The 13,913-nt window shown below is 41.5% G+C and overlaps 2 protein-coding genes across 4 annotated transcripts in view; one reads left to right on the forward strand and one right to left on the reverse strand.

The window, feature by feature from the left end:
- On the forward strand, nt 1-8,395 carry LOC144077279 (RING finger protein 122). The gene is made up of 6 exons (XM_077604889.1): nt 1-1,139; nt 3,483-3,636; nt 4,198-4,240; nt 4,566-4,607; nt 6,077-6,159; nt 7,620-8,395. The coding sequence occupies exons 1-6, from the start codon at nt 1,115-1,117 to the stop codon at nt 7,738-7,740; spliced, it is 468 nt and encodes a 155-aa protein (XP_077461015.1). The 5' UTR covers nt 1-1,114; the 3' UTR covers nt 7,741-8,395.
- The window catches only part of pdcd11 (programmed cell death 11), a 20,898-nt gene continuing 15,378 nt past the window's right edge, over nt 8,394-13,913 (reverse strand). The window contains exons 31-36 of one of the 3 annotated variants that reach the window (XM_077604888.1): nt 13,715-13,852; nt 13,391-13,641; nt 11,704-11,872; nt 9,281-9,434; nt 8,949-9,114; nt 8,394-8,844 (exon numbers count right to left, since the gene is read on the reverse strand). In XM_077604888.1, the coding sequence (XP_077461014.1) occupies nt 8,673-8,844; nt 8,949-9,114; nt 9,281-9,434; nt 11,704-11,872; nt 13,391-13,641; nt 13,715-13,852 (1,050 nt within the window). In that variant the 3' untranslated portion in view covers nt 8,394-8,672. Of the gene's footprint in view, nt 8,845-8,948; nt 9,115-9,280; nt 9,435-9,562; nt 9,679-11,703; nt 11,873-13,390; nt 13,642-13,714; nt 13,856-13,913 lie in introns of those variants that run through there. The other 2 variants (XM_077604887.1, XR_013300985.1) reach the window with 2 other exon arrangements.

Raw genomic sequence — 13,913 nt, forward strand, 5'->3', positions numbered from 1 at the left:
GTCACATGAGCACAGATCTGTTTACAAACCCAAGGCAGAGCAAAGCAGTGCAGGAAGCGTTGGGAGCAAAAGGTAGACTACAGGCTCACTTTCAAAACCATTATGGACTGAAAGAAGAAGAAGAGGAGAAGAGTGCCATGAGCAAGCCTGTTGGAGGTGAAAGAGACTTACGGCAAAAATAGACTCTTGGCTGACACCCACCATCTTTGTCTTTTTTTGCCATTTGAAGGAGCAGATGGTTGGAGGAAGAGGATCCCACTCCTCATACAATACATACATAGTGAGAATCAAACAACTCAGCAGCAAAAACAGAAATGCGGGCCCCAGGACCGTCGCACATAGTGCTCCTCACTTTCTTTGGCATTTGATAGGAGCACATCTTGGGCTTCTACACTGAGGTGGAATACCTTCTGCAACATCAGTGGACTGGAGGAGGAGACCGCAGAGGACACGAGAGAGGGGAGAATGAGAGCTGAGAAAATCCTCTGTTGAAAAAAAGCAGCTTTAGTGGGGGTAGACAAAGCAGACTAAAGCCAGATTATTACCTTCATTGATCGACTGTCATTGTGATCGGCGGATGACATTGAGGAGATTTGTGCAGACAAAAAAAAAACAACTCAAAGAGGTTCTTTGTCTGCTCTAAGTGAAAATATTGACTATGGTGTTTATGATGTTGTGACTGCGCATGATTCACATTTTAACAACAACTTGCGAAATAACCTGCGGTATGAGGCAAGTGACAGTTCAAGCTACACAACAGGATTTCTTTGTCTTCTCCGATGACATCATTCATAATGGCATTCAAGAGCACATGAGATTTTTAGACGTGGTCCAAACTCTTGTCCCAAATTTCCCAATCTTAACACAGAGTGGTTAATCCAGATTTGGGAATGCTGGGCCGCACAGACTGCTGAGCCAACAAAACCACACCTCTCAAGGATTTATGGAAATCTGAGCAAATCTGAAAAACTTAAGGCTTGTATTCGGTGGAGTTCAGCACACATTGACTGATCCCAGGCACCAACCACGAGTGCAAGAGTTTGGCTTCCAGTCAGGCACAGCCTTCTTCTTAAAGGGTCCGAATTTATTGCTGCTGCTCCAGGAATCAAATTTCATGCAACCATTCCAATGGTGTAACGGTAAGTGAGTGGATTTCTCTGCCATCCGTTTAATACGAACGAGACTGTGACATGTATTTTTTTGTTTTGCTACCTCAGTTTTTGCTTTGTAATTTACTGCCTTCCCATGATGGATTCAGACAATCGCAAGGACCTTGGTATAGTGTTTTGTGTCCGACAAAGAACACTCAAATAAGATGCATTTAAAGTCATGTTTACTTTAATACAACCGCAACTGAGTATCATTCTGTAACCTCAACGTATGCTGTTGTTTCATGCCTTTTTCAGTGACGTACACAATAAGTGCAAAAGACATGGTACACACTTCAATTAATCAACCATCAGCTTTTAATTCTGTCTACCAAGTAAATCTTGATTCTTCTTCTCAGCTTCACATTTTGGTCAATTGCATTCTTCCAAATATGAGTGCACAGTTGTGGAAATCGATTTTCCTTTCCATCATGACGCAAGTTAAATAAAGACAACTTGGAAGAATTTGGTTTGGAATTGTTTGAGAACTTTGGGATGAAATGGACCAGAGGTGCTTTTCCTCTTTCAAGTCCTGACTGTAAAAGATTACAAACACACACCCTAACACGTTCTTCCCGCTAATGTGGAAGCTGTTACAGATGCTAAGTGTGGGGGGCGACCACTCCCAATTTCATTCCGTTTTTAGTACCTCTAAGGCCTGGTATCCATTTTGCTCCTGTAGTCTATTGCCCATTAGGTTTCCCTGCCCCCTTCCTTTTAAGACCCCCAACCTCCAACTACGTCAAATTATCATTCCACCCACTCAGTTTAAGCCAAGCGCTACCCATTCATTGACTCTGAAGAGAGACACATGGACATTAGGAGCCTGGCAAAGCTTGGTTGTTGCAAATTAATAGGGTCACATGTGTCTTTTCGAAGTGGGGCTTCCGTTTATATTGTTTTGCCAAACCAAGTCCATACTCATTTTAAATACACCCCCAGACACACGCAAATTTCTGGTCATTCACGTGCACATAGGTACGTACACATACACTACACACAACATCGTCTCAACACACCAAGTGCTGTCACACGTGCACACACTTTACTACAGTACTCTATTGAGTCTGGGGAACAGATGGCGGTGTGTCGGTGTCTGTTCGCAGTGTTTGTCTACTTCACAGCCAATTAACGGGTAGCCCTATGAGGGTTAGGGTTGCCAGCGCTTCGCCACAGCTCCATGGACACAGTTGTATCCCAGCACCATCACCAAGTATTTCTGAATAAACAATAAAAGTACTGTGATCGGTACATGGTTAGGTTTTGTGAGAGCAGGCATTCCAAAATGCTTTCGGCTAAACTAATAAATCAGGTGGCCTGGTGGATGAGTAGTTAGTGCGTCAGGCTCGGTTGGGTTCAGACCTTCCTGTATGGAGTTTGCATGTTGTTACCAGGTTTGTGTGGGTTTTCTCTAGGTATTCCGGTTTTCTCCCACATCCGTAAAACATATACATGGCAGGCTGGTCGAACACTCTAAATTGCCCGTAGGAACAGATAGGTGCCCAAGAATGGCTGTCTGTTTCTTTGTGGCCTGCGATTGGCTGGCCACCAATTAGGGGTGTCCCCCACCTGGTGCCCGTAGTTGGCTGGAATAGGCTCCAGTGGACGTTTTTGGGCTGGTGTGAATGCAAACCAACAAGCTATAGTGCCACCAATCAAGACAAACGAGACCTCCTTGGAGAGGTGGTCTCGGTTCGCTTGGAAGCAAACTGTGGTGGGTTTCTCTTTATGCGTGAAAGGGACCGGACCGTGATTTGGACCAAAGATGAAATCATACACGTATTTGCACGTGACAGTCTTCCAAGGTCACAAAAAATTAGGGGAAATGTTTGCTTAGCAGTACATTGGCTAACATGGGTCATGGTTCGATATGGAGCATTGAGGAGACGGAATGCCTTCTAGATATTTGTGCAGATGCCAACATAAAATTAACATTGCATCAATACACCCTGATTCCCCAAATGTCCCGCAAACGCTTGTAGTTGGATGAATAATATCAAGACAATGTGCACGAGTGCTGCAAGCTCAAGCTGCATGATTGTTTAGTTCTGTAATGTACTGTGTGCCCTGGCCCACACCCTTTTGTCCGATGGTTGAACAATGTTTGTACATGCGTAGGGTTGTTGTCAAATCCTGGGTTGATTGCAAATTTTGCAATGTGAAAAAGACAAAAAAAGTCTAGAACAGTGAATTATGGTTCAGGCGAAAGAAAGCAAACCATGAACTTTCTTGGGATGAATACACCTTTAGTTTACTATGATCAATGGTAACATGAGTTACTTATGACAAGTATAACTTAATTGAATGTACGCTTTTAAAATCTGTTTTTGGTAGGATGCCTGTGCGGTTTGAATTCTCCAAGCTCTGAACACGACTGCAGCATGACGTCTGACATGTATCACCTACCGCTAAATGTGTACGTCATTGTGCTGGGCATTGGCCTTTTCGTCTTCATGCTCAGTCTCATCTTCTGCTGCTACCTTTTCAGGCAAGTACAAGAGAGTTAGGCTTAGCCTGGTCTGAAGTGCAAGGGAATTGGAACAGAGTAGAAAAGGGGTTGAAATTGAGACAAAGAGCAAAGCATTAGTGGTGAATCTTAAGGGAGCCCTATAGTATTTTTATTTATTCAAAGTATTCAGGAATATGCTCTTTAAAATATGTAGTCGAAATGCTTTAAAAAAAATCATTCATTCTTAATATCTATTGATATTAAAAGTGGACATAATTTAGTCATTTTAAATGTAAATACAGTATATGAGCAGCAGCAGTAGCTTTCATATAAGAACGAAGAGCGAAGGGGAAATTACAAGCAGGATTTTCTGACATGGACCTGCATTCACTTGACAGATTAAAAAAAATGGAATTCAACTTGTATCTTGTGACACTAAGGGCCAAATTTTGAGAGAGCCTTTGTTTACCGTAAACCAAGATCTGGAAGGCTAGCCATGCTTTTGCTCTTATATGAAAGTTCCTCACTTTTGATTATGGCATCTCAGTAATGAGTAAGAGTCTTTTATCCCAATATTTTGCCCCTTTTTGTCTTACTCAGGTTGAAACAACAAGGAACCAGAGAGCAATTCAGCTACAATGAGGTATGTCACTGACTGCAGTATCTGCATGTGTAACATCATACTCCAAGGCAGGCTCTAAATCCTACCACAGCATATCAGACTTCTTCTTTTTTTCATTGAGGGGAGCAACATAACACCACCTTCCAGAAGAGTCTATCATGGTAGACTCAATGCTCCAATTTTGGAGCTAAAATTAGACTTGCTTTTTATGTGCATCAAACAGAGGAGTAATACAAGGTCACATCAGTTACATTGAGACATGGTATCATAAGTGTATTTATGAATTTGCTGACACTACAGGACAGTACAATTATGTATGTTCAATCTTTCCCATTCTCTACTGTAGGTGGTGCTAAAGGGAGCTAGCAAGAAACTCAGCCTGCTTGGAGTAAGTCATGTTTGTTTTGTTTTATCTCATCTCATTTTCTGAAGCACTTTATTCTCACTAGGTTGGCGGGGGGTGCTGGAGCCTATTCCAGCTGACTTCGGGCCAGCGGCAGGGGACACCCTGAATTGGTGACCAGCCAATCGCAGGGCACAAGGAGACAGACAACCATTCACGCTCACACTCATACCTAGGGGCAATTTAGAGTGTCTAATCAGCCTACACATTTTTGGAATGTGGGAGGAAACCAGAGTACTCGGAGAATACCCACGAAGGCCAAGGGAAAACTTGTAAACTCCACACAGGTGGACCTGGATTTGAACCCAGGTCCCCCACTGAGGCCAACGCTCTAACCACTCATTCACCGGGCCGCCCTGCTTAGTTTTATGTAATGTGATTTACATTTGCTGCATTAAGACACACTCCCAATCCGCCAAGTGCAGGATATCAATATCAACACACCAGTGTGCTGTGAGGCCAAAAATAATCTAATGTCACTCCATTCGTCAAAAAAAAGATCTATAAATGTGCCAAATTGTAACAAACGCAACCATGTTTCCAGTAGATGATAGTGTGTGACCTTTATGTCATGTCTCATGATGTGCTGTTGAAGTTTTGAAGTGTAAAATGGGTGCCTTGGAAAACACTGTTAGACCGTGCCTAGAAATCTGTCCATGTTTATTGCTTATTCTTCATGGCCAAGTCATAAACGTGTTATTCTAACGTATTGAAGGAGTTAAACCTTAAAACATAATACGATGCTACGCATGTTCGCAGAGATTATCTTGAAATCTGTTTAAAGAGGCAAATGCAATTGAAGTGCTTTCCAATCTTCAAGTGGCAGAATTTAGGACTGCTAAGAATAAATGTGCTTATTATAGACATTTCATGAAGGTACTCTTCCACGTTTGCTGTCTTAAGGCTGCCGTTAAATTATGCAAAGGTACAGGTGGCTGGAAGGAGAATTAAGTGGAGTTTTTCAGACACAAAAATAGATGATTGTGAATTGCAGTCATTGTAATCGGGCATAATGGCGGCCTGGTGACGCAAGTGGTTAGCGCGTCGGCCTCACAGCTCTGGGGTCCTGGGTTTAAATCCAGGTCATGTCCATCTGTGTGGAGTTTGCATGTTCTCCCGGGCCTCTAAATTGCTCCTAGGTTGTCTTTTGTCTCCTTGTGCCCTGCGATCAGCTGGCCACCGATTCAGGGTGTCCCCTGCCTCTGGCCTGGAGACAGCTGGGATTGGCTCCAGCACCCCCCGCAACCCTAATGAGGATAAAGCAGTTCAGAAAATGAGATGAGAATCGCGCATAATGCTTTGTTGTATGTATTAAAGGGTGGGAATATGGAAGACCATCTAATTTGGTTTGTTTTTGTTTTTGTGTTAAAAAATGTCTGCCTTATATAAATTAAGCAATATTGCAAAAATAGCCTAATTGTGTTTGTGTGTGTGTGTGTGTGTGGTTTGGGCAGCAAACCTGTGCAGTTTGTTTGGAAGAATTCAGAACCAGAGATGAACTTGGAGTGTGCCCGTGCTCACATGCATTTCACAAGAAGTAAGTGTTGTTACTCATCTATAAACTAGCGCCACTTTCAATTTCTAATTCTTTTCGATTTGGTAGATTTTTTTACACTTATAGTTGATGAAATTATAGAATTCATTGTTTAAAAAAGTATAAAGCTGACATTTTGGATTTTAACACAAGCAAAGAAAATCAGTTATTTATCTCAACAATACATTATCAATTCAAAAACAACACAACTCTAGCTAAATACAAGTAGCAAACAATATCAGTTTTGAATTTAACTATATGGCTTGTGTTAGTCATTGGGTTTTTGTTCAATCTGGCCAAATGACTTGGATTATGGAAAGAAAAAACAAAATAAACATTTCAAGATACATAGACTCAATCCATGAGGAAACATTGATTCTAAAGTTTTTAACTTAAAATGGCTGCCTCTGGCAGGAAAAAAAGAGCTGAAATTCGATTTGGAATTTTATTATTCCTTAATACTCTTTCCAATTTTGCTGTGCTTCACTCTTCTGTCCAATCCATTTCATATCATTTCAGTAGATTTGGGCACGGTGCCTTTTGGTTCATCTCTAAAGTATATTTGTTTTCCATTTATAGGCAACATGACTTGATTTAACCTGGGCTCTGGCAATACACAACCTATCTTTGAATTTTTACAACAAATTTATTACTTGGTTTTGAAATATTGGCATGCAAATCAAAGGTTCAGTTGTACATAGTTCATCATTATAATATGGCCAACCTGCTTGGAATAATAGAGGTTGAACAAAGATTTTAAATATTCATTCTTCTGACATTGCGATTTTAAATTCTTTCCAAGTGGGACACCTTTCCTGGAATGTACAATTTAAATGGATTGCAAAATTAGGGGAATACAGTGTCTAAAACACTAAACACATCTCTTTTTCTGGGCATTTAGTCTAACATTTAAAATAACTCAAAGATCTAACCCATAATTAAGATATGCTTCTGTTTAAATAGCAAATAGGTCTCTCTCTGAGCAAAGGAATGTGTTTCATTCCTCTTAAATATTACAGTATTCAAGTCTTTCCTGGTAGGATAAAAGGCACCAAAATATAGGAATTATCTCAATTCCAACAAAGTTTAAAATGATCTATTCCGTGTAGTCTTCCCTCAATTATCGCGACTTCACTTATTGCGAAATCACTTATTCGCAATTTTTTTCTGCTATTATTTAATTAATTATATATATATATATATAGTATATATATTTAAGTTCATCAAAATGTGAAAATCCACACAAACTCGCAAGCCAAAGGCACTCCCATCTTCTGCTTGCTACTATAACTACTGAGGAAAAAAAGGGTAGTTATAATAAGGGTGACCCTACTTCTCGATTTTTCGATTATGACAGCCATGTCTGGTCTACATTAACTGCGATATTCAAGGGATTACTGTATTGTCAAAATGAATATGGTTCTTCCTTGGACTCCCTTTTTTTTTTTCTTTTAACCCTTCAGGTGCTTGCTGAAGTGGCTGGAGATCCGCAGCGTGTGCCCAATGTGCAACAAACCCATCATGCGGCTCCACACAGATGCCCCGCAGGGTGCTGAGGGGCCCATGGAGCCAGAGGAGGTGTGAGGATATGAGAAATTAAAGCGGACTTATCTTACAAAAAAAACATCCATTTGAGTAGGACTAGAGATGATCATCTCACTGGTAATGGCCATTAATAATCCCAAGTGGCTCTGTTGAAGTTGACCTTTGAGCAATATTCTTAGGTAGGGATTGGATATTGACAGATGTGGGAAAAAAATGGGTTGTGTTGGGGGAAATGATGTATAAATAAGACATTTCCATTACAGTTGTTCTCGCTTAGATTTCATATCGCACTGCTCAGCTAAAACTCGACTGGAAAGGAGGCACCAAGAGTGGAGCACTGCTGGACACAGTATAACATAACAACAGTAGCGGTACTGATGCCTCTAGCATCTCAGGGGTGTTACCGATCCAGCCAGCACAAACCACATCTGTCACACCGTAACTCGCACGCATTTTACAATGAATACTGCCACTGCGTAGGTGGAATACTCATGCCGTCGAGAGGTAGCCACACACTTGATGACATCACGACCAGCATAAAGGATTTGAGTAGGCAATTTTTTCAGATTATGTACCAGAAACTTTCCTTTTAAAAGAGGATAGAAAATTAGCCTGTATGTATTGTATGTAAATGTGTCCCAATATATTGTTATTTTGTATTTGTTGCTTTTAAATAAAAATGTCATGTAATGTATTGTGATGGTAGTAATTTTATTGACTGATGGCAATGCTCCTCAAGCACATTAATTTATCTCAACATACGAGTCATTCAGAGAGTATAAAAATGGTTGAATACGTAATTCTGGTTGACCAGGGTCATACTTATAAATGAAAGTTGGTTAGATTCTTCAAGATGTAAGATTTAATTTCAAGAGTCAAAAAGTAAGCTCAGAATTTAAAAATATATTACATTACACAGCTGCATGTATTGAAAGTCCTCACCAAACACACAAAATACGCATGATTGGCATTTAGCTGGCCACCTCATTGGCTTTGCCTTCAACAAACTCCATAGCCTTGTCTTTGACAGCTTGGATGGTCTGTGGTGTTCCGTGCTTCTTCTCGTATTCCAGATACCGCTTGAAGAAGAACTTGATTTTCTTTATCGACAAACTCAGATGGATCACGCGATCAAAGATGGCCCTGTGAAATGACTTAAATGAATATGACTGTACTACATGACTTGTTTTTTCCCCAAAGAACCGATTGAAATGTAGTTAAAAAAAACAGTTTGAGCTTGTCCTTACCGGACATCATTCTGTGATCCATGTTTGACCACGAGGTCGATGAAAACAGACCAGAGGTCTGTGCGTTTTGGGTAGCTTGTGAGGACTTTGTCAAACATTGTACGACCTTTTTCTGTGTTTCCAAAGCGGAACTCCAGCTGTGCAAACTTTGTGATAATTTCCACACCTGTTGATAAAGTACAATGCTTAAAAACATAGGGTACCTAACTGTCTGTACCAGGGGAAGAACATAATATAATAAAAATCTAATACAAGCACTATTGCAATATTTTGCAATACTCTACATATCTGCAATATTTGCTCATTCGCATCATGCTCCATTATTTACTCACTTTCTTTGGATGGCAGACTTGCAAGCGCCCTTTGTAGAAGGGCGCTGGCCGCATCACTCTGGCCCTGCTGAAGCAGGAAGGTACCATAGCTCACCCACACTGCTTTGTTTTGACGAAAACGCTTCACCATGGACTTATACAAGTTCTCCGCCTCCTGACCCAAACACAGGAAGAGAGACAGTGTTCTCCTTAAGTAACACATATTTTACTTGGAACAATTGTATTGCATTGCAATTAGTCCTTTTAAGTTGGTACACATTCTCGAAAAGTAAATAGTGTTACCTCGAGATACGAGCTTAATTCGTTCCGGGACTGAGCTCATATGTCGATATTCTCGTAACTCGAACGAACATTTCCCATTGAAATGAACTAAAAACAAATTAATTCGTTCCAACCCTCTGAAAAAAACACCAAAAGCAGGATATTGGATTGGAAAAAACGTTTTATTTCTTCTAATCGCCATCTATTAAAGTAAAATAACTTGTGGTTTAATATTACTAAAATGTGTTTAATAGAACTAAAATTAAACAGATTTTGCAGAGGGTAGAGAGAGAGGGACTTAGAGGGGCGCTGGGGAGACTTTTTGCACCGGTGAATCGTAATATGACAAACAAATTTCAATGAACTTGGATTACGATGCAGACACACTCAAAAATAAATTCAATCTAACCTTACACTAAACTTAATTCTAATTTAGTTTTACAATTTTATACCTTCTCCTGCCTGGGTTGGCTTTTTGCCCCTCCTCCACCCTCACTTTCGCTATCGATGAGCTGTTTGCTGTTGTATTCCCTTCAAAATATTCCCGAAAATGATGCACACAAATGTCCTCACAATAGGATAACGCACGACCAATGTTCCCTTTAATTTTTCGTTGGTCTGGGCAGAAAGACAACCTCCCTGAGGGCACTGAGTACCAGTGTGAGCGACATCATCGGTACTCGGATGATTCGCCTAAAGACGTTTCGCCGACGGACGTTTGACAGACGGGCAGGTCGCCGAATGGACATTTGGCCGAACGGACATTTGGCCGAACGGAGGTTTCGCCGAAACGGGATTCGCGCGCTCGCCCCGCCCCCAGATCGTGTGTGTGTACAAGTTTTTCAACCTCGGCCCGCGGGCCATATACGTCCCGTTAGGATTTTTAATCCGGCCCGCCGCCGGCGTTGTCCAAATTATAGTAAAAATCAATGTTAGTCTACCATCAATGGCAGACCGGGAATAAGCACTCTTGGGTGGGCATGGCAGCCCGGGAATAAGCACTCTTGGGCGGGCAGATGTAGCAGAACCGAGCCGTAAAATGACAGCAATCGGGTCAAATCCATCCTAAAACAGCATTTAATGATTAAATACAAATACTGGAGCTCTTTGGACATTAGAACCGAGCCCAGGGAAGTGAATTCCTCGGTAAAATGTTGCAATGATGTCGCGATGGAGGCAAAAAAACGTCTATATACGTCCATTCGCCAAACGGCTCAAAATGCTCTCAAATTCGGTCAAATCCAGCCGAAAACAGCGTTTAATGATTAAATACAAATAGTTGAGCTCTTTGGATATTAGAACCGAGCCCAGGGAAGTGAATTCCTCGGTAAAATGACGCGATGATGTCGCGATGGAGGCAAAAAAACGTCCATATACGTCCATTCGCCAAACGGCTCAAAATGCTCTCAAATTCAGTCAAATCAAGCTGAAAACAGCGTTTAATAATCATTAAACTAACAAATACTAGTATTTGTATTTAATCATGAAACGCTGTTTGAACGAACGTTCATTCGGCGACCTGTCCGTCTGTTAAACGTCCGTCGGCAAAACGTCTTTAGGCGAATCATCCGGTCACGACATCATCATTGCTCGCTATGGGCACACCAGTATCACACCTGCCACAAGCAGGTGCATGTCAATGTTCCCTCTAATTTTTCATGTAAAACATGCTGTAAAACATGAAAAACATAAGAGTGGACACCGCTACTGCCACTGGCTGCCGCTTAAACAGCGCCATCATGGGGAAAGGGGTAAAAAAAAAAAGGGATTTTATTTACTGCGCGCCATATGATTGCTGCTGCGCAGAGAAGATGAGAGTAGTGCGCAATTGCGCACGCGCGCAGCTTAGAGGGAACATTGCGCACGACCACTTGCCAATGAGAACTAGTCTTGAAATAGCGATCGCTCAGCCAACAGGAGCTAACAGACTAAGAGGGAAAAAAAACACTGAAAAAATGCAACGCTCCGCCCAGTGGTCGTTGTTATACACGAAAGAGATGCGGCAAAAAAGACAGTGCGCTACAATGATAAACAGCCTCTCATGTCTTGGCCACCTGGCTTTCTCGTATCTTGAAGTTTTTCCTCGTATCTAGAGATAATTATTTGCTCAAAATTTTACTCGTATCTCGAAATGCTCGTATGTCGAGGTACTACTGTATTACCTTGATCTTGTCAGATTTGGCGTAGATGTCAGCCAGCTGCTGATAGACTGGTATGGGTTCACAGAACTGAAGGGCTCGCTCAAATACTTTCTTCAAACTCTCCTGAGTGCCGTACATATTCTCCAAATTTAGCAGGGCCACCCACACATTCAGCTTCTCCTGCTCTTCTCTGGACAAAAAAAATGTGGAAGAAAAAAAAATTAAAAGATGTCCATATATAGATAAATTGAATCCCACAAATCTCAGTCCACATTAATAACTGAAAATAAATTCTAAAGCAGAATAACAGCACCTTTTAAGCCATTTGCCCAAAAGCCCGAAAAAGCACAATAGCAAAGAGGAACTGTACAATTAAACAATAGTAATATAAAGGATACACACTGATAAAAAAAAAAAAAACAATTACGACTGCCCAGCTCCCTATTTTGCGGGGGTGGGGAAACTATTTCACAAAGTGCCGTAGTGGCTGTGGGTTTTAGATCCAATCCAACAGGAGGACATCTTTTCACCAATGCGATATCCTACAAGTGCAATCAGCGGATTGCAGTCAAGTGCTTCTTGTTTTCAGAGAAACCTCATTGATTAAACCGCTTGTGCTGGATCGGTTGGAACAAAGACCACTGTGGCTCTTGAGGAACAGTTTACCCAACCCAGTCTGAATATAATTAATTAGCCCTGGGACAAAAGAAATCCGAAATAGGGCTCTGATGACACACTACATATATTGACCAGGGTTGTCCAAACTACAGTAATACCTCGACATACCAGCAATTTGAGATACGAGCAAATATTTATCTTGATACGAGCAAATATTTATCTTGATACGAGCAAATATTTATCTTGAGATACGAGACAAATTTTCATATACAGCGGACGCGAGAGGCTGCTTATAAGAACATCACGGGCACTGTCGTTCTGGTCGCAACTCCCTTGTGTAATGTCTCAACGAGCACTGGGCGGAGCGTTGCATTTTTTCAGTGTTTTTTCCCCCGATAGTCAGTGCGAATGGCGGAGCTTGTTCGCTAATGCGAGAGGAGTACTACTTCCCGGGCAAGTTGGCAAGTGGTCATGAGTTATCCTATTGTGAGGACATGGGCATCAATTTCGAGAAGACAGGTATAAAAATGTAAAACAAAATTAGAATTAAGTTTAGTGTAAGGTTAGATTAAACTTATTTTTGAGTGTGTCTGCATCGTAACGCAAGTTCATTTAAATTTGTTTGTTATGTTAGGAGCACGTTGCCGTGCAAACAATTCTCCAACAATTCTGTCCCTCTCTCTCCCCTCCATGAAATCCGTCTAATTTTAGTACTATTAAACACATTTTAGTACAATTAAACCACAAGTTATTTGTTACTTTGTAAATAAATGACAAATTAGAACAAATAAAAATGTTTTTCCAATCCAATATCCTGTTTTTGGTGTTTTTTCAGAGGGTTGGAACGAATTAATTGGTTTTAGTTCATTTCTGTAGGAAACGTTCATTTGAGTTACGAGTAAATCAACATACGAGCTCAGTCCCGAACCGCATTAGCTCATATCTCGAGGTACCACTGTATTCCAAAGGCCCGCAGCGAGTGCAGGCTTTTGTTCTAACTTATCCAGCACATAAAGTTTAAACAATGAGGTTTCTTCTGAAACCAGCATTTTTTTTCCTAAATCGTACTGCTGACGTGGCTATATGATACCTGAAAGAAATGGTTTTCAGCGCCCTCTCTGCTACTGCACGAGCCTGCTCAATCTGGGTGGCCTGCAGGTGCTGTGCCATGAACTGAAGCCAGAGCAGCGAGCTATTGGGAGAGGCCAAGAGCAGGCGTTCGAACTCTGCTGCATCCTGGGGCCGGAGTTGAGGGTCCATCAACTCCAGCTCACGTTGCGCCAAAGCTTTCTCCGACACCTTTTTCTCCCTCTCTAGCTCCTGCCGAGACTTCTTCTGAGGCTGACAAAGAAAGAAATAAGTAGACAAATTGCAGAAGTTGCAACAGCATGTACAAAGCAAACAATTGGCGCACCTTGCTTTCATCTTGCTCCTCTCCATCACTGGAGTCTGTATACTTGGTTGCTGTAGCAGGCTTCAGTGAGCTCAAGCCAAGTTCCCAGGAGAATCCAGTTTCAACCCGCAGTCGGGAAGGACCCGAGGAACTGGAAACCTGCTGAGACGTTTAACCATGTATCAGGGGTGGAGCAAATCTAGGCCACTAAATGAAAATG

This window comes from Stigmatopora argus, chromosome 7, assembly GCF_051989625.1.
Source record: "Stigmatopora argus isolate UIUO_Sarg chromosome 7, RoL_Sarg_1.0, whole genome shotgun sequence".
Classification (NCBI taxonomy): Eukaryota; Metazoa; Chordata; class Actinopteri; order Syngnathiformes; family Syngnathidae; genus Stigmatopora; species Stigmatopora argus.

Excerpts from the sequence above, each read along its gene's own strand:
- LOC144077279 (XM_077604889.1), top strand. The coding sequence starts at position 1,115 with ATGCAACCATTCCAATGGTGTAACG. Across the intron at positions 3,637-4,197 it reads TTCTGCTGCTACCTTTTCAG|GTTGAAACAACAAGGAACCA; the intron begins GCAAGTACAAGA and ends TGTCTTACTCAG. Across the intron at positions 4,608-6,076 it reads AGAAACTCAGCCTGCTTGGA|CAAACCTGTGCAGTTTGTTT; the intron begins GTAAGTCATGTT and ends TGGTTTGGGCAG.